A 20,532-nucleotide genomic window follows, 5' to 3' on the forward strand; every position below is an offset into this window, starting at 1 on the left:
TCATAAAGAAAATGGTTGCACTCCATAAATGTAGTGTTATTGGTCAAAGTATTGTCAATTTAATACAGTAACATTCAAAGCATCAATTTATTTTCAGTTGTGATGTCCCATTTGCTTTTGGGGAGAAAAAGCTGTGTTTTATGCAAAGGTGATGGTCCCTTTAAGAGCTTTGTTCCTTTGGAAGATTTATTTAAAGCACCTGGCTGCGAGTAACTGATCATATAACAAAAGCCTAGGCAATTAAAAATAGGAAGAAGATGAACAAAAGTTATTTAAAGGGGTGGTTATATTGTGGAAGTGGTTCTGGTCTCGAGCAGGGTTTTTTGTTTGGTACAAGCTTGCTGCAGGAAAACATTTATTTCAAGCAGAGCTCAACTGAAATTGTGTGTGCTGGCTAAATGAGTTAAATCTCATGTTTTTAAAAATATATATATTTTTATTCTCCAATTTCACATTTTCTCCCAAATTTACACCCAACAATAAACAGTAACGAATGTAATGTCAATCCCCATATCAACAACAACGATCCCATCCTCCCACCAAACCCCAGACATTGGCCCGCATGTTAACATAAACAAATGACAAAAAGGAATCAGGAATCACCCATAGTCACCATTAACACACACAGTTCCCCCCCCCCCCCCCAACACATGTTCGATGTAATCCAATTCTCAAAAATGCATAATAAATAACGCCCATGAATTGTAGAACCCTCCATCCTTCCCCTCAGTTCACATTTGACCTTTTCAAGTGTTAAGAATTCCAGCAGGTCCCCCCCGCCACTCCAGGGCACAGGGTGGGGAGGTTGATCTCCACCCTAACAGGATCTGCTTTTGGGCGATCAATGAGGCGAAGGCTACAACATCTGCCTTCGCACCCGTTTCCAACCCCGGCTGGTCCGTCACCCCGAATATGGCCTCCCGAAGGCCCGGGTCCAGTTTTGCGTCCACCACTTTAGAGATTACCCTAAACACCTCCTTCCAGTAATCTTCCAGCTTTGGACAGGACCAAAACATATGAATGTGGTTTGCAGGGCCTCTGCCGCAACATTCTCTCACATCACCTACCCCCTCAAAAGCCAGCTCATCCTTGCCCTTGTAAGGTGCGCTCTATACCACCTTCAGCTGCATCAGCCCCAACCTCGCACACGAGGTGGAGGCGTTGACCCTCCGGAGCACCTCACACCAGAACCCCTCCTCCATAACCTCTCCCAACTCTTCCTTCCACTTTGCCTTGATCCCTTCTAGTGGCGTCTTCTCCTCCTCCAAAATAGCCCCGTAAACTGCTGATACTACCTCATTCTCCAGTCCCCCTGTCGTCAGCACCTCCTCCAGCAATGCGGAAGCTGGCGCTACTGGGAAGCTCTGTATCTCCTTTCTGGCAAAGTTTCGAACCTGCATGTATCAATATTTCCCCCTGCTCCAGCCTATACTTCGCTCCCAGCTCCTTCAATCCTGCAAAACGACCCTCAAGAAATAAATCTTTTAGTGTCCTCATTCCTTTCTCCTCCCATCTCCAAAAATTTCCATCCCACTTCCCTGGTTCAAATCTATGGTTGCCCCTGCCCCCAATCCGAAGTGCCTCCAAATTCTCAACAAAGCTATTACTACTGGACTCCGAGTATCTCCCCGGGGCCGTTGGGAGCGGCGCTGTCGCTAGCACCTTCAATCCCGACCCCCTACACAAAATCTCCTCTATTCTGACCCATTGAGAGTCAACCCCTCTGACCCAGCTCCGCACCTTCTCCACATTCGCTGCCCTGTAATAATACATCAGGTTCGGAAGACCCAAACCCTCTGCCTGCCTTCCTCTCTGTAGTAGCACTTTTTCAATTCTGGCTCCCCATATAAACGAGGTAATCATCCCTTCAATCTCCAAAAAATGCCTTTGGCAGGAAAATCGGCTGGCTTTGAAAAATAAACAGGAATCGCGTCAGCACATTAATTTTAACCACTTGTACCGACCCGCCAATGACAGAGAGACCATCCCCCCTTGCCAGATAAGCTTTCGCTCTTCCCACCAAACTAGAAATGTTGTACCGACGGAGCACCCCCCCCCCAATCTTGGGCAACCTGCACCCCAAGGTATCTAAAGTGAGTCCCTGCCTTACGGAATGGCAGCTCCCCACCCCAAGTTAAATTGCATGTTAACAGAAGGTCTCCTAACAGTGAGTCTGGTATTTAGGGATAGCCAAGCTGAGAGGAGAAAGTTTAAGATACAAGACCCTAGTACTAAAGAATATTAAAGCCAGGTAGGTTCTGACCCGAGGTAGCTAGGTTGGAGACATTAGTAATTCTTGTGTTAAACTGGGGCGTCTACAACCCTGGGTCAATTGGAGGGGATTTGAAGGGAAAACGTTGCCAGAATAAGCGGAAGGCCCACAAAATCTAAGCCCTTATATGTAATTTTGAAATGGTATTCAGATCGAGCAGTTAATCTTTCGGTTGCTGCCAGGTATGTGGCTTGAGTTTTGCATGATTACACCACTGTCTTAATTGTGCTTTTTAATATATTTAACATAACTTCATTTCCTTAGCAACATTCCTAATGCCTTTATTCATTTAATAAATATCAGGGTTTCAGATTCTTGAAAAAGCACATTACAGGTGTCAGGGGTGATCTGATTGGAGTAATCAAGATTTTAACGGGGTGTAAAAGGTGATTTGATCAGAGTAGTCAAGATTTTAACAGGGAAAGACAGGGTAGATAAAGATCAACTATTTCCACTGGTTGGAGATTTTAAAACTAGGGGGCAAAGTCTAAAAATGAGGGCTGGACCATTCAGGGGAGATGTTAGGAAGCACTTATGCACTCTCAGTGGTAAAGGTTAGGAACTCACTCCCACAAACAGCAGTTGAAGCTAGATCAGTTGTTAATTTTAAATCTGAGATAGAAAAGTTTTTGTTAAGCAACAATATTGAGGGATATGGGCCGAAGGCAGGTATATGGAGTTAGGTCACATATCAGCCAAAGTCTCATTGAATGGGAGACAGGCCCAAGGGGCTGAATGGCCTTCTCCTCTTCTTATGTTCTCCAAAGAGATCATAGCACAGTGCATTATCACTTCCGATCCTGAAGGAATATTCCAATAAAATAAACAACATATTGGGTAACTATTGGTGTAAATTTTATTCATGTTGAAAACCTGTTCTCTCCTTGCCATTAAGAGTTGTTCATTTATAATACAAAACAGCGGATATCATCTTATGTACACTTTTTGGCCCTTAATCATAGAATTTACAGTGCAGAAGGAGGCCATTCGGCCCATCAAGTCTGAACCGGCTCTTGGAAAGAGCATCCTACCCAAGGTCAACACCTCCACCCTATCCCCATAACCCAGTAACCCCACCCAACACCAAGGGCAATTTTGGACACTAAGGCTAATTTATCAGGGCCAATCCACCTAACCTGCACATCTTTGGACTGTGGGAGGAAACGGGAGCATCCGGAGGAAACCCACGCACACACTGGGAGGATGTGCAAACTCCGCACAGACAGTGACCCAAGCCGGAATTGAACCTGGGACCCTGGAGCTGTGAAGAAATTGTGCTATCCACAATGGTACCGTTAATCAATGCAAAGCATTTTATAGACAAAAAATGGAATATTGCGATATAAAGTTATAAAAATAACATTCACTTTGACATTGTGCTGCAAAGTATTAACTGAAAACTGTGAATTATGTTCATTAAGGTTCTAGCCAGGTTTAAAAAAATCAATTGTTGCATTCAAATGGGGTGATAGTGCAAATAAAAATTGAATGACAGCTGGTAATGCAGATATATTGCTGCATTTATGTTGGTTCTGAATTTAGGACAGACCTGTATCCCAATAGCTGGAGGTCCCAAAAGACCCAGCACTCGATATATACATTTGGGCAGGGACTTGAAAAATTGTTTCGTTCCCAATTTTGCTAGTTTTGTCTTTGCCTGCTTGATTATCACCACCAGTTCCTGCTCATCAACCGGAGGTAATCTAAGTCTGTAATGTTGGGGCGGCGCAGTGATTATTACTGCTGCTCACAGTACCAGTGACCCAGGTTCAAGTCCAAACTTGGGTGACTGTCTGTGTGGAGTTTGTACATTTAACCAGTGTCTGCGTGGGTTTCCTCCTGGTGCTCCGCTTTCCTCCCACAGTCCAAAGATGTGCAGGTTAGGTGAATTGGGCATGATAAATAGCCCTTAGTGTCCAAAAAGATTAGGTGGGGTTACGGGGATAGGGTGGAGGTGTGGGCTTACATGGAGTGCACTTTCCAAGGGCCGGTGCAGACTCGATGGGCTGAATGGTCTCCTTCTGCACTGTAAATTCTATGATCTATGGGTTATGGAGTTACAGGGTTACATGGCGGAGTGGACTTAGGTAGCAGACTCGATGGGATGAATGGTCTCCTTCTGCACTGTAAATTCTATGATCTATGGGTTATGGAGTTACAGGGTTACATGGCGGAGTGGACTTAGGTAGGGTGTTCTTTCAGAGTGTCAGCACATACGCGATAGGCCGAATGGGCTCGTACACTGCAGTGATTTTATGATGAAGTCGGAGGCAATCATTTCTAAGGAGAGGGAAAGGGACCCTTGAACTGTGTCAGGTAACACTGGATAGAGCTTTTGATGATGTTTTCCTGAAAGATGCTTGTGGGTATTGTATCCGTTCTGAATGTCTTGTGTGGCTTGTGCTATATGTTATGCAGTCATGTCACTTGCTCCTTTACGGTGTTACATTTTTAAGCTGCAACATCTGCAGGGATTTGGCAAGGAACCACACCATCTGATTTCCTGTTCTAAATCAGTTAACTGCCTATCCATGCATGTTTCAAGCTGGTAGTTCATTGGTCACATTGTTGGTCCCGCCAGAGGGTGGGATGGTGGGGCCACTGGGCATATCATTTTATTAAAACTAAGCTATATACAAAAGCCCAAACAGTACAAACACTAATCTTGTGTTGGAGAAACAGGGTACTCACCCCTTAGTACCAATGGATGGGGAGGGGGAGGCGATACTCTGATTATTAAAACAGTTCACAACACATTTCTGCAAAAAACAAATGGTAAGACCAGATACCCTCGCCTTTCTACCAACAGAAGGGAAAGGAAGGGGATGGTGGGGAAGGAGGGAGTCGGGGTGTTGGTGGAGGAGGAGGGCCCAATAAGACACTGCCTGAATTATCTATGGAGGCAGAAAAATAGAAAAGCCTTCAATTATTTTGTGCCAGGTTCCGGAAGTCCCCCAGTGGGGGTGAGGGGCGACACAGTGTCATGCACGAGTGAGCCCCGCTACAGAGCGTCGCCGCATTCACGAAACACCTGTGTACTAGTCACACATGGAAAATTGCCCTATAGTTCTGCCTCTGCTGAAATAGCAGATAGAGGAATTTCCGATGAATGTGTTCAATGTCATCAACATTTCACAATGACTTCAAGGCACTTGACTCCTGCAAAGTATATAGATGCAGCAAGAATACATCTAGAAGAGAGAATAAAAGATCTTTTGTGCCTTCGGCATCCATGAATCATCTACCTCCCATTATAAAAAAAAAACTCTGCACTGACCATTCATGCACAGCAGTTTTAGGATTAAAATATGTGATTCTTCTATCCATTCCTTATGCTACCTAAGAGCTTTAAATAATGAACATTGCCATCAAGGGGAGAAATTTCACTATCCACTATCTATAACACGGCCACTGATATTTCAATGTGTCAGAAAAAAATGAAGACTGATATAAAGTCCATCATTTCATGCTTATTTTTCTGACCTCTATTAACCTGGCCTCTCCCACGAATAGATGTCGGTGATTTACAAGAAATTGCCAATTTATAGAAATTTCTTGCAATAATTATGCTACAATTGATTCCAGTTTGCCTATTTAGATTATGTTATCACATGGAATACCTGAGCAGTGCAAAGTGGCAGATAAAGGTTTAGTACAGCTCTTTCTCAATAATGAAACATCTCAACTATGTTACAAATATTCGATTACCCACTTGCAATACCATGGGACATCTACTGCTTTCTGCTTTCTTTAGAAATGTAGGGCTGAATTTGGCAACACCTGTCATGGATGTTATTACAATAAAAATATTTTAACGTGCTTTTTCACATTTACGAATCCATCAGTACATAGTTCAAGATTTTTCTGCAGGTGAGCAAAACATTCTTCAGATGAACAATGTGAAAACAGGCAAGGTAGCCCCATTACAGTGGTGTTACTGATCAATGGCAGACCATTAAGAATGGAAGTAGACACTGGAGCCTCGGCTACCACAGCAGACCTACAAATGTCTTTGAGAAGGAGTTCAGCCTCTGAGGCTTCAGAACACATTAGCTATATTTGCTACCTGCATGGGGGTGTGCGGGGGGGGGGGGGGGGGGGGGGGGGTACTATTAAGATAATAGCAGCTACTGAAACACCTGTGGCCAACAATTTTCTGAACATACATTAGTAGTGGGGACTGGCCAAGGACCAAGATGTCTGGTCAAAGGAGTGAGAGTCATCACCTCTGTGCCAGGGAGGAAAACGTTCCATGCAGAGTTGCATGGCACATCTGGTCTTGTCAAAAATGAAGATGCTTGCCTTAAGCTGTGTGGCCAGGCATTGACGCTGATATCGAAGCACTGTGATGAGTGCCAGTTACAACAGAAGTTACCTACTACAGCTCCTTTGCATGCTTGAGAGTGACCAGGTCGGCCATGAGTGCGAGTCCACGGAGATTATGTAGGACGTTGTTTTTGCCAAGATGTTTCTACAATTGGTTAACTCCAACTCCAAATGGCTGGAAGTATCTGAGTTCCACACCGCATGTTCCACAGTCAGAAGCTTTGCCAGTGCTTCACGCTCCATGTATTACCTGAAGTACTCATATCAGATAACAGAACAGTTGTTACAAGCTTTGAATTTCAAAGTTTCATGTATTCCAGTGGGAAGCGATGTGCTGGCACAGTAGTTAGCATGGCTGCCTCACAGAGCTATGGACCTGGGCTCAGTTCCGGCCTCGGGTGACTGTCTATGTGGAGTTTGCATGTTCTCTCCGTGCCTACGTGGGTCACCTCCGGTTTCCTCCCACAGTCCTAAGATGTGCAGGTTAGGTGAATTGGCAATGCTAAATTACCGAAGGATTTGTAGGTTAGGTTATGGTGTTATAGGGCGAGGCAGTGGCTTGAGTAGAGTGCTCTTTCAGAGGATTGCTGCATTGCTGATGGGCTAAATTGCCTGTTTCTGAACTGTAGGGATTCTATGGTTCTTTTTACACATGTGATTTGCAATTTTAATGTATGAAAGGGAACATAGAACATACAGTGCAGAAGGAGGCCATTCGGCCCATCGAGTCTGCACCGACCCACTTAAGCCCTCACTTCCACCCTATCCCTGTAACCCAATAACCCCTCCTAACACGAAGGGCAATTTAGCGTGACTAATCCACCTATCCTGCATGTCTTTGGACTGTGGGAGGAAACCGGAGCACCCGGAGGAAATCACGCAGACATAGGGAGAACGTGCAGACTCCGCACAGACAGTGACCCAGCGGGGATTCGAACCTGGGACCCTGGCGCTGTGAAGCCACTGTGCTATTCACTTGTGCTACTGTGCCGCCCTTAAATTATTTGTATGCTGTCCTTGAGTTTCTTTATAATTTGTGGAAAATGCAGCATGTATGTAATACACCCCTTATGGACATTCGCCCACACTGGAGAATAGAGTGCTAATTGATGGCTGTCCTCTTGTTTAAAGCAGCCCTTCCTGATGCTATCTCCTGCTTGGCTGAGCAGGATTTTCATCATCATTCAGTGTTCTTGGATGCACACTTCTAATAGGGACGATTGCATAGTTGGAAAACTGACTGATTTTCTTCTCCTGGTTTAAGACCACTGCAATAAACAGTAATGCTTCACCGCTAACCAGTCTGAGATCAGTTATGTTGGGTTAGATCAGGAGTTAAGCCTGGCATTTCCCTGATTTTTGTACTCATTATCACATCACAAGGGTCCCAATCGCTAGTTACTGAGGTTGAGGAGTGACCACTTGTGGTAAACCACTGTTGCACCTCTATTAGGTGGTAGGACCTGTACTACAGATACGTTGGTAGTCCCTGCCTGCTGGCTCCGCCCAGTAGGCGGAGTATAAATATGTGTGTCCCCCATGCTGCAGCTATTTCGCCAACTGCTGTGGGAGGCCACACATCTTAGAGCAATAAAGCCTCAGTTGTATCCAACTCAAAGTCTTTGGGCAATTGATCGTGCATCAATTTATTGCTCTAAGACTTTCAAAAGGTGGACCTCCATATCAAACCGGATCGCCTGTAGCTGGATCTGCATTCAAGTGACGCCAAAAAGGACTTTCAACACTGGCTAGCTTGTTTTGAGGCGTACATCAACTCGGCGCCCAGCCCTGTCTCGGAGGCTCAGAAAATACAGATCCTGTATTCAAGGTTGAGCTCCAGCATCTTTCCGCTAATCCAGGATGCGCCGAACTACGCGGAAGCCATGTCGCTTCTCAAAGAGAATTACGCTCAGAAGACGAACACGCTCTTCGCCAGGCAAGTACTCGCCACTCGCTCTCAACTTCCTGGTGAGTCCATAGAAGACTTCTGGCGGGCCCTAATCCCACTCGTCTGGACTGAGACTGTCAGGCCGTTACAGCCACTAAACATTCAAACCACCTCCTGCGGGACGAGTTTGTTACGGGGATTGGGTCGGACCTCATACGGCAGCGACTGTTAGAAGGGGCCATGCTCGACCTAGCAGAGACAAAGAAACTAGCTCTCTCTATGATGGTTGCCTCGTGCATCGTTCAGGCTTACACCCCCAGCCGCGCGGCCCACCCCTCCTACACATCATGGACCCCACAGACGGCCGCTGTAGCAGGGGTCTTACCCAGCCAATACGCCTGAGCCACGCGCCAGCCAGCAAACCCCGGGGGTCCCCGATGTTACATTTGCGGCCAGCAGAAACACCCCCGCCAACGCTGCCCGGCCCGCGTTGCACTCTGTAAGGCTTGCGACAAGAAGGGGCACTTCACCACGGTGTGCTAGGCCTGTGCAGTCGCTGCTATCGCCCCTACCCCCCTTGTTTATGAACAATGGGTGCCGCCATCTTCCCCTCCGAGCAACACGTGCGGCCCACGGGCACCGCCATCTTGTTCAACCCCGGTCACGTGCGGCCCATGGGCGCCGCCAATTTGTCGTCCTCAAGATCTTCAGGCGCCGCCATCTTGTCTCCCCCATGGCACATGGCCCCCGCCAGCATTCCAGGACCTGTGTCCCCCGGGCTCTCCATCATCCGACACCAGCGATGACTGACCACGACTCGCCTCAGTGACCATCGACCAGTCTATTCCGCACAACCTGGCCACCGCATTGACCAGCGTTAAAATCAACGGACACGTGACATCTTGCCTGCTGGACTCTGGGAGCACCGAAAGCTTCATCCACCTGGATACGGTAAGGCGCTGCTCCCTCGCGGTACACCACGCCAACCAAAAACTCTCCCTGGCCTCTGGATCCCATTCCGTGGCGATCCAGGGGTACAGTACGGCCACACTCACGGTCCAGGGCATAGAATTCAGCGACTTACGCCTCAACGTCCTCCCTAATCTCTGCGCTGCCCTACTACTCGGCCTGGACCTCCAGTGGAACCTCCAGAGCCTAACCCTGAAATTTGGCGGGCCCCTACCACCCCTCACTGTGTGCGGCCTCGCGACCCTAAAGGTCGATCTGATTTCCCTCTTTGCAAATCTAACACCAGATTGCAAACCCGTCACCACCAGGAGCAGACGGTACAGCACCAAGGACAGGAACTTCATCAGGTCCGAGGTCCAGCGGCTGCTTCGGGAAGGCATCATCGAGGCCAGCAAGAGCCCCTGGAGAGCCCCAGTGGTAGTAGTTAAAACTGGGGAGAAACACAGAATGATCGTGGACTATAGCCAGACCATCAATCGGTACATGCAGCTCGACGCGTACCCCCTCCCACGCGTATCTGATCTGGTCAATCAGATTGCACAGTACCGGGTCTTCTCAACGGTAGACCTCAAATCCGCCTACCACCAGCTCCCCATTCGTAAATCGGACTGTCCATACACTGCCTTCGAGGCAGGCAGCCGCCTTTAACACTTACTCATGGTTCCCTTCGGCGTCACCAACAGGGTCTCGGTCTTCCAAAGGGAGATGAACCAAATGGTCGACCGGTACGGTTTGCGGGCCACCTTTCCGTACCTAGACAATGTCACTATCTGCGGCCATGATCAGCAGGACCACGACGCCAACCTTGCCAAATTTCTCCACACCGCCACTCTCCTAAACCTCACCTGCAACAAGGAGAAGTGCGTGTTTAGCACGACCCGCTTAGTCATCCTCGGCTATGTGGTCCAGAACAGTGTTCTGGGGCCCGATCCCGACCGCATGAGTCCCCTCATGGAGCTCCCCCTCCCCAACTGCCCCAAGGCCCTCAAACGCTGCCTAGGGTTCTTTTCGTACTACGCTCAGTGGGTCCCAAACTATGCGGACAAGTCCCGCCCACTCATACAGTCAACCCATTTTCCCCTGACGGCCGAGGCACAACAGGCCTTCGCCCGTATCAGAGCCGATATCGCCAATGCCGGGATACGTGCAGTAGTCGAGACTCTGCCGTTTCAAGTAGAGAGCAACGCATCAGACGTCGCCCTAGCTGCCACCCTCAATCAGGCAGGCAGACCATGGCATTCTTTCCCTGCACCCTTCATGCCTCAGAAATTCGGCACTCATCCCTCGAAAAAGAGGCCCAAACTATCGTTGAAACTGTGTGGCATTGGAGGTATTACCTGGCTGGCAGGAGATTCACTCTCCTCACTGACCAACGGTCGGTAGCCTTCATGTTCAATCATACACAGCGAGACACGATCAAGAATGGTAAGATCTTGAGGTGGGGGATCGAGCTCTCCACCTACAATTACGAGATTTTGTATCGCCCCAGTAAGCTCAATGAGCCCCCAGACGCCATATCCCAAGGTACATGTGTCAGCGCACAGGGAGACCGACTCCAGACCCTGCACGACAGCCTTTGTCACCCGGGAGTGTCACGGTCATACCATTTCATCAAGGCCCACAATCTGCCCTACTCTGTCGAGGAAGTACGGACAATCGCCAGGGACTGCCAGGTCTGTGCGGAGTACAAGCCGCACTTCTATCGGCCGGACCTTGTGTGCCTGTTGAAGGCCTCCCGCCCCTTTGAGCGCCTCAGTGTGGATTTCAAAGGGCCCCTACCTCCACCGACCGTAACACACATTTTCTCAGTGTGGCCGATGAGTACTCCAGATTCCCCTTCGCCATCCCATGCCCCATTATTTTTTTAATTTTATTTTTTTAAGATAAATTTAGAGTAACCAATTATTATTATTTTTTTTCAATTAAGGGGCAATTTAGATTGGCCAATCTACCTACCCTGCACATCTTTGGGTTGTGGGGGTGAAACCCGCGCAGACACGGGCAAACTCCACACGGACAGTGACCCAGGGCCGGGATTCGAACCCGGGTCCTCAGCGCCGTAGGCAGCAATGCTAACCACTGTGCCACCGTGCTGCCCCCATGCCCCAATATGACGTCTGCCACCGTCACCAAAGCCCTCAACACAATCTTCGCTCTGTTCGGTTTCCCCGCCTACATCCGCAGTGACAGGGGATCCTCCTTCATGATTGATGAGCTGCGTCAGTTCCTGCTCAGCAGGGGTATCGCCTCCAGCAGAACGACAAGCTACAACCCCCGGGGAAACGGACAGGTAGAGAGGGAGAATGGAACGGTAGAGAGGGCCTTCCAACTGGCCCTACGGTCAAGGAACCGCTGGCAGGAGGTCCTCGCTGATGCACTACACTCCATTCAGTCACTACTGTGCACTGCCACTAACAACACACCCAATGAACGTCTTTTTGCCTTCCCCAGGAAGTCCACATCCGGGGTGAAGCTCCCGACTTGACTCACAGCTCCAGGATCCGTCCTGCTCTGTAGGCATGTCCGACTCCACAAGGCGGACCCGTTGGTGGAAAGGGTGCAATTGCTCCATGCAAACCTCCAGTATGCCTCCGTAGCGTACCCCGACGGTTGCTAGTATACTGTGTCCCTCAGGGACCTGGCACCAGCATGTTCCACGCACACACACACCTCTGGCCCGGCTCCACCGCCCCTCCCCCGGCACCCCCAGCAGCAACCCCCCGGGACCATCCGTCCTCCACCTGCCCACACCCGAGGATGAAGAGGATTTTGGCATTCTCCCGGAGGCTCCAGACATCAGACCAGCATCGGCATCGCCGCCACCACTACATTGCTCCCAGCGGCACATCAAGGCCCCGGACCGGTTAAACCTCTAACTGGTCCACTGGACTTCAAAAGACATTTTTTTTCTCTCTATCAAATATTGTAAATGTAAATGTAAAAATAAAACCATTTATTGTATATAGTTCTCCACCACCCCTGCCAGACTCAATTTTAACAGGTCATGAATTAGGTAAACCACTGTTGCACCTCTATTAGGTGGTGTATGGTAGGACCTGTAGTACAGGTACGTTGGTAGTCCCTGCCTGCTGGCTCTGCCCAGTAGGCGGAGTATAAATATGTGTGTCCCCCATGCTGCAGCCAGTTCGCCAACTGCTGTGGGAGGCCACACATCTTAGAGCAATAAAGCCTCCATTGTATCCAACTCAAGTCTTTGTGCAATTGATCGTGCATCACCACTTTGCTTTCATATTTGAAGACCAAAGAGGGAGTATGAGAAAAGAATAGGAGGTAGCAAAAAGAATGGAACCCCCAAATCGTTTAGAAACCTGAAAGATGAAAGGAAGTTAAAATAATGATGGGCTTATTAGAGACAAAAAGGAAAATCACCTTGTGGAGACGGGGGGGGGGGGGGGGGGGGGGGGGACATGCCTGAGGTGCTGAATGCGATCTAATTACAGAAGAAACATAGTTAATTTTGAAGTAGCAGAGTTCAGGTGAAATGGGGTATGGGGGAGGGGGTTGTGGCGTAGGATAGGATAAAAATAGATAAAGGAGGTGCTGAATAGATTATCACTCCCAAACTAACAAGCCACTTAGTCGAGATGGATGCATCCTAGGTTGCTGATCGATGGAAACCAGTGTGAAGATAGCTGAAGCTCTGTCTCTTTCAATCCTCCTCCGATATTAGAATGGTGTCAAAGGTTTGAAGAATTGCAGATATTAACTTCCTTTTTCAAAAAAAGAAGAGAATGATAAACCTGACATTAGACGTGATGGTCTGTAATTCTGGGAGAACTATTGGAATCACTGCTGAGGACAAAATTGATTCAGACGTGGGAGAAACATGAGTTGATGAGGGTCAACCAACAGAGATTTGTTAAAGGCAAATCATATCTGACCAACCTGATTTAATTCATTAAAATAACAGAGTGGTTGAATATAGTAGTAGATTACATATTGTGCATATGCACTTTCAAAAGCAGTTGATAAAGTACCTCTTAACAAATTTCTTCAGATGACAGAAGTTCATGTTGCTAAAGCGTGTTTATATGTAAACAACCAAGATTTGGGTATAGGGAATGCAATTTTGAAGTTTGTGGAAAAATACAAACCTCTCCAATGGAGTGAGATGATAGCAGACTTCAGGAGGACTTAGACAGACTGGCAAAATGGACCCACACGGCAAGCAATTTATTGCCGATAAGAGTGAAGCGATACCCTTGGAGAAACAATATGAAGAGACAATATAAGTTAAACAGTGGTATATTGAGGGAGGTGGAAGAACAAGCAAACGTAAGGGCACCTGTTACAAATGGCAGGATAAGTTGTTACGGCGGTTAAGAAAGCATTTGGAATGTTTGGTTTTTCAAATTGGGGCATTGAATGAAAAAGAAAGACTTGCATTTATGTAACACTTTTCATGACCACTGAACTTCTCAAAAGTGTTTTGCAACCAATGAAGAACGTTTTGAAGTGCAGTCACATTTTGATAATGTCAGCAACACAGCAGCTAATTCGGACTCTGACAAATCCCCAAAACAGCAATGTGATAATAACGAGAGAATCTGTTTTTGTGATGTTGATAGAGGGCTGAAGATTGGCTAGGGTACCAGGGATAACTCCCCCGCTCTTCAAAATAGTGACAAGGGATCTTTCACATCCAAAGGAGGCAGATGGGGCTTCAGTTTAATGTCTCTTTTGAAATACAAGTACAAGGATACCTTTGAAATTCATTGGCTTGGCCTCAACTGGAATATTGTGTACATTTCCGTACACAACTTTAGCATGGATATCAAAGACCTGGAGAGAGTACAGTTAAGGTTTACCAGGAATGGGAACAGTTATGATGAGAGATTAAAGAAGCTGGGGTTCTTCTCCTTGGAGCACGAAGGTAGGTCAAGGGGAGAATTAATACAGGTGTCCATACCTTTTGAGGGGCTTTGACAGACAGGAAGAGAGAAACCTTTGTCCCAGCAAAAAAATTAGAGGGGAATTGAAGAGAAATACTTTCACTCAGAGCATTATTAGGATATGCAGTGCACTTTCTGAAAAGGTAGTGGGATCAGGTTCCAGAGGAACTTTCAAAAGGCTTTTGGCTAATGGACAGGTTGGGTGGGGGGGGGGGGGGGGGGGGGTCGGGGGGGGGGGGTCTGGTGTGCAGTGTTTGGCATTTGACTGAACAGCTCGTTCGAAGAGCAAGATGGTCCGAATGGAGGCCATTTGCTCGGCTATATTCTGTGTTGATTCATGATTGAAATACTTTGTATGGATGCTGCGAGAAAGGTGTAGCTTTTACTCTTGTACCATTTTGCAGCAATCTACATGGTGGATGAAAATTCTGTGCTCAAAAGGGTAGAATGAATTTAATGCCAATTTGCTGAGAACAAACGCATGAAAGATAGGAGAGTGAGTTTAATCAAGGTGCATGTCATAAAATACACATCAGTATATCATGGTGCAGACACACACTGATTGACACACTGCAAGACCAATCAACACACACACAACACAGCAGCCAATCACCAGTTAGAGCACACTCACTATAAAGACAGTGGACACTAGTTTTCCCGCTCATTCGGGATGCAGCCTCTAAGAAGGACAGAGCTCACAGCTTGTAGCACAGATCTTTCCCATGTGCTGATAGTATAGACTGGTTAGGATAGGCATAGGTCTTCAGTTTAATCAAACATAGTGTCAACCCACAGTGAAAGTATGTTCAACAGTTCCTAGCTTAATAAAATAGTGTTGTACTATTTCAAGTGTTGGTAGCCTGTATGTGTTACTGCTGAGGTAAACGCAGTCTCCACAGATCCAGAGTACCCACATCAGTGCAGAGGCAGAAAAGAGGTTGAGTGTGCAAGACAGAACAGTCGGCAACAAAGGGGAAATAACAAGGATGAACAGTAGTTGAGAAATGGATATAACCCTGGAGATGGAGGAAATAAGGTGAAGAGAAAAAGATGGATCAAAAAATGGGGTGGATTAAAAATAAAGATGTAAAAGAAACGGGATGCAATATTATCACTTATCCAGAGCAATACCATGGAAGATCAATTTGAGCTCTTAAAATCTGTTTAAAATGTAACTAATCGAGCATGTCCATGCGGATTCCTAGATCTCAGTCAGTATCTGGCATGCTAAGATTCTGAATACAGAGTGTGTTATTTCTCAGGAACCCCATATGTCTTTCAAAAATGCAACAATTATTTAGAAAGAGACCAATGTATTAAGATAACATTGGAGGTACAATTCCCTTGAATGCTGATAAGTTGTTGTGTTTGTATGAATTGTTTATTAGCTCCTTAAAACTGATATTGAAACAGTTCCAAGGATTAGCTCTGGCAAAAGTATCTAATTTCATTCTTGGTGTTCAGTCAGTACAGTCACCTTTCGCATGAGTAAGAAGGGGTATTTATTACTCCTGTTGAACCAAGCTGGAAAATAATTGAAATAGGAAGCAGTTCAAATAGGAAGCAGTTCAGAGAATAAAACATTCTAAGACAATTAATGATGTGAAATAGGTTGCACAGCATACATCTCTTATTTCAAAACTGAATGTCCCAGTAGCTTTAATTTCTGCCCAGAATGATTGAACAAAACTTCTGTCTGTTAACATAATGCCTTGAAATTTTCCTTTTCAAATATTTGGGTATGAGCACTTAACACATTGGCATTCCATTGCTATTTAACTTAGTTATTATAAATTGTGTCTTCTCTCTGTTGAAATTATTTATACACAAAATGTGTTAAATATTGTTTAACACAAATATTTTAAAAAGCACAGCTTCAAGGAATGAGAGTCACATACAAAGTGAGTTGGAATTGTTTTGATCAGTTATGAGTTACTTTGGACATGCTGCACTAATTTAGCACAAGGTTGATGGTCAACATTCTGGAGCTTACCATTGACCAGAAACTCAACTGGACTAGCCATATAAATATGTTACCTTCAAGCGCAGGTCAGAGGCTAGGAATTCTGCAACAAGTAATTCATCTCCTGACTCCCCAAAGCTTGTCCAGAATCTGTAAAGCACATGTCAGGAGTGTGATGGGATACTCTCCACTTTCCTGCATGAGTGCAGCTCCAGCAACACTCAAGGAACTTGACACCACCCAGGACAAAGCAGCCCGCTTGATTGGCACTCCCTCCACCATTGACACACAGTAGCAGCCATGTTTACCGTCTGAATTCCTGCAGGAACACACGTAGGTTTTGTAAACAGCACTTTCAAAAGCCACAACCACTACAATCTAGAAGGACAAGGGCAGTTGACATATGGAAACATCATCATGTGGACGGTCCCTTCCAAGTCACTCACCATCCTGACTTGGAAATATATCGCTCTTTCTTCACTGTCACTGGGTTAAAATCCTAGAATTCCATCCCTTACAGCACTCTGGATGTACCTACGCAACATGGACTGCAGCAGTTCAAGAAGGCACTTCGCCATCTCCTTTGCAAGGGTGATTAGGGATAGCAGGCAATAAATGCTGGCCTAGCCAGCGAAGCCCACATCCCTGAAATGTGACCATAAGAGGGGCCATAAAAGTTGCTTGTGCACGAAAGGGAAGTGTAACAGTGTGCAAGGAGTGCTTTTCTAAGTTTGGTGAATGATGAATATTATTGGAGCACAGTAGACTAATCTTTGCTCCGTTTTTAAGCAAAAAAATGGGAATCTACAGCTGCCACTTTCTGTGAATTTTTTTTCCAAACAAGAGGAAAAATGTTAACGCTTGAATACACTTGCCATCTTTTTCATAATATTGCTCACATGTTTGTAAATGTTACAGTAGCTTACTGGAAAATAACTCATGTTTGTGTTGTATCACACCCCATGGTGATTTAATCACTGGACTATATTTGGTGGAAGTTACTGTGCTTTTTTTAAAAAAAAGCAGCATTTTAACAGTAGTGTCATCTAATTAGTAACATATTTCTGTCGTGCATTAGCCATTTGTGGTAATCGCAGACCGCAACCATTTTAAGATTGCGTTTATACTGCAAAACATTTTTAATTAAAAGATGGATTTACTGATCAAGTTTTTTGTTTTAATCTCATGCAAATGTATTTGTTTCTAATCAGATTTCCAAACCAAGTGGCAAAGCGTACAGCTTTGGAAAGAGGGAGCAGTCCAGCAGGAGGAACCCAAATGCCCCAGTTGTGGTGAGAGGATGGCTTTACAAACAGGTATGGCACCGTGTGGACCCTTATCCCCTGATAACTACTGGTAATTTTTTAACTACACATGACATAGAATATAAATGACTGATTTAAATAGAACATACAGTGCAGAAGGAGGCCATTCGGCCCATCGAGTCTGCACCGACCCCCTTAAGCCCTCACTCCCACCCTAACCCCGTAACCCACTAACCCCTCCTAACCTTTTTTGGTCACTAAGGGCAATTTATCATGGCCAATCCACCTAACCTGCACATCTTTGGACTGTGGAAGGAAACCTGAGCACCCGGAGGAAACCCACACAAACACAGGGAGAGCATGCAGACTCTGCACAGACAGTGACCTAGTGGGGAATTGAACCTGGGACCCTGGCGCTGTGAAGCCACAGTGCTATCCACTTGTGCTACCGTGCTGTCCAAAATAGGGACCAAATTCAGAAGAAAAGCCAGATCCCAATGGTTGGATTTTCTATTTCTTCTTTTGTCCACAAAGAAACTGTGGTGGGAAAAAGGAAAACTCAGAAACAATCAGTCATGAATATGAGCAAGTCGTTTATTTCTTACTCTGCAGAGGACGCATTCCTCTAACCACAGGAGAGCGAGGAAGGTGCCCCGAGCGCAGCAACCTTCAGTCTTTATACATTCAAAAGATAAGCAGGTTAAACACAGGCATTCATGGAGACAATGGCTGGCTTTGCTTACTAGTATTTCTCCATTCTATATAAGGAGTTGTTTTTCTCTTGGCTTTACTATCTCGTCCTTCATACAGCTGGCATATCAGTTTTGCAGTTACTCTCTCTAACCTTGCACACACACACACAAACAAACGCCTGCAGTTTTGGTTAATCACACTATTAAGCAGTTATTCAATATTAAGTATTAAAATTGTCCATTACAAAACACATGTTTGATTAACTGTTCAATGACTTGGGCACAGAGTTGTATATAGTGGCCTGGTAATCAAAATTAAATTTCACAAAGTAGATCTCAGTGGGAGAGAAAGTGAAGACCAAATCATCATCTTAACAATCTGATTTGTTTTTTTTAAAAACCTTGAGGTATTTGAGGAATACCTTGATCAAAGAGAAGTACCCCCATTGCCCCATTAAGTACCGGCCATAGTAAAACATTCCAAGGCGCTTCACACAAACATTATGAAACAAATTTTGACGCCAAATAGGGACAGAAGGAAAAATGAGAGTAGATGACCAAAACTTTGGGTCAAAGAGTTTAGATCTTTGGAGTGTCTTAAATGGGACAAGAGAGGTAGGGAAGGGAATTATGATTAAAATTGGGGGTGTTCAATTGTTCAAAACTTGAGGAGCACTGACATCTTGGATGGTGGGGGCATTGGAGAAGATTGCAGAGATATAGGGTGGGATTCTCCTATGCCAGCCGCGTGTTTCTTGGTGGCACACCACTTGGTGGTGGTGAGATTCTCTCTTTCTGACTGCTTATCAATGGGAATTCCCATTGAAGCCACGCATACCGCTGGCAAACCTGCTGGTGGGGCTGCGCTGCCAGCGGGAAAAGAGAATCCCAATCACCAGAGACTTCCGGCCAAGGTCTACAAAACCATGGCAGGATTTTAAAGTAATGATGCAAATGTTAAAATCAAAGCATTGCTTAACCCGGAGACACTGTAAATCTCAAGTTCAGGGTGAAATGTGAACATGATTGCCGCAAGTTAAGATATAGCGAGCATTTTGGATGTCCTCCGGGTATATGGAGGATAGAAGTTAGGAGAGAAACCATAATTGTGTTGAAATTGCCAAGGCTATAGCTGACAAATGCATGGAATGAGGGCTTTAGCAGCAGGTCGGTTGAAGAACAGACAGTGTCGACTATTGCTATTGAGATGGAAAATTGCTGTCTTTGTGGTCAGATGCTCATCTTGGGGTCAATATAACACCGAGTGCCAGCAGCCTGGATAGCCTCAGTTCCCAGGAAGGATAGAATTGGTGACTAGGGAGTGGAGTTTCTAGTGGGGTCTGAATACTGTGGACGCGATTTAACAGAAAAATTTCCAAGTGTCATTTGTGGCAGATTTTGCTGGGAGTTTCGCACTGGCTCTTGTCGGTGAGTTCCACAGCGCTATCTACCGACAGTCACTTTTTGGGCCCAGGAGAGTTTCTCACTGGTTTAGCCCACACAGATCGGGCTGCCATTTTGAAAGTGTGCTCCGATGTCTAAGTGAGCGTGTAAGTCACACCCACTCATGGGCAATGTTACTCCCACACACATACACACATGGGCAATATCCCCCCCCCCCCCCCAAGTGAGCACACCCGGCTATGGGGTCCTTAAAAGACCCCACCAACCCTTCAAAGGCCCTTACTTACCTGCCCTGAACCCAACCTTCAGGCCCCCTTACCCTCCTTTCATGGGCATGGCCCCCTCCCCTCAGACTCTGACCCATGGCATTGTCACCTTGGCAGTGCTCATGCCAGCTTTGCAGTGCCACCCAGGCATCTTGGCAGTGCCAGGATGGCCGCCTTCCGGGGGGGGGGGGGGGGGTAAGCATCCTGCACTATCCCTAGCTAACCCAGGGGTAACCTCAGGTCCGGAGATCCCCAGGATGCCATTCTGCTTGGTCCACGTTCGAGTGGACCAATACTGAACGGTGCCTGGTTGCGGTTTGAACCTTTCTTCGGCGCGCGTTATTTGGTCACGCCCATTTTTGGCGGGGTTCTGATTCAGACGCCTCGAGATCTGGGTTGATCTCGCGAGGCATGAAGTCCACGGGAGACCTCTCCTGGGATCTACCGGCCATGCCGCACTCTCGCTCGAACATAACACAGCCAGCAGATCGCGTCCCAAGTCTTTAGGATTTTAGATTTAAGTGGAGGAAATTCCTCCTTATCCAATACTGGATGTCTGATAAGCAATCCGATA

The 20,532-nt window shown here is 46.3% G+C and overlaps 1 protein-coding gene across 14 annotated transcripts in view; it reads left to right on the top strand.

Annotated features, from left to right (window-relative positions):
• plekha7b (pleckstrin homology domain containing, family A member 7b) overlaps nucleotides 1-20,532 on the top strand; it is a 636,198-nt gene that overhangs the window by 444,555 nt on the left and 171,111 nt on the right. For all 14 annotated transcript variants that reach the window (XM_038808072.1, XM_038808076.1, XM_038808066.1 and 11 more), the window contains one exon: nucleotides 17,543-17,647. In XM_038808072.1, coding sequence (XP_038664000.1) covers nucleotides 17,543-17,647 — 105 coding nt within the window. The remainder of the gene's footprint in view (nucleotides 1-17,542; nucleotides 17,648-20,532) is intronic.

The sequence above is a fragment of the Scyliorhinus canicula genome, chromosome 9 (assembly GCF_902713615.1).
Source record: "Scyliorhinus canicula chromosome 9, sScyCan1.1, whole genome shotgun sequence".
In the NCBI taxonomy this organism is placed as follows: Eukaryota; Metazoa; Chordata; class Chondrichthyes; order Carcharhiniformes; family Scyliorhinidae; genus Scyliorhinus; species Scyliorhinus canicula.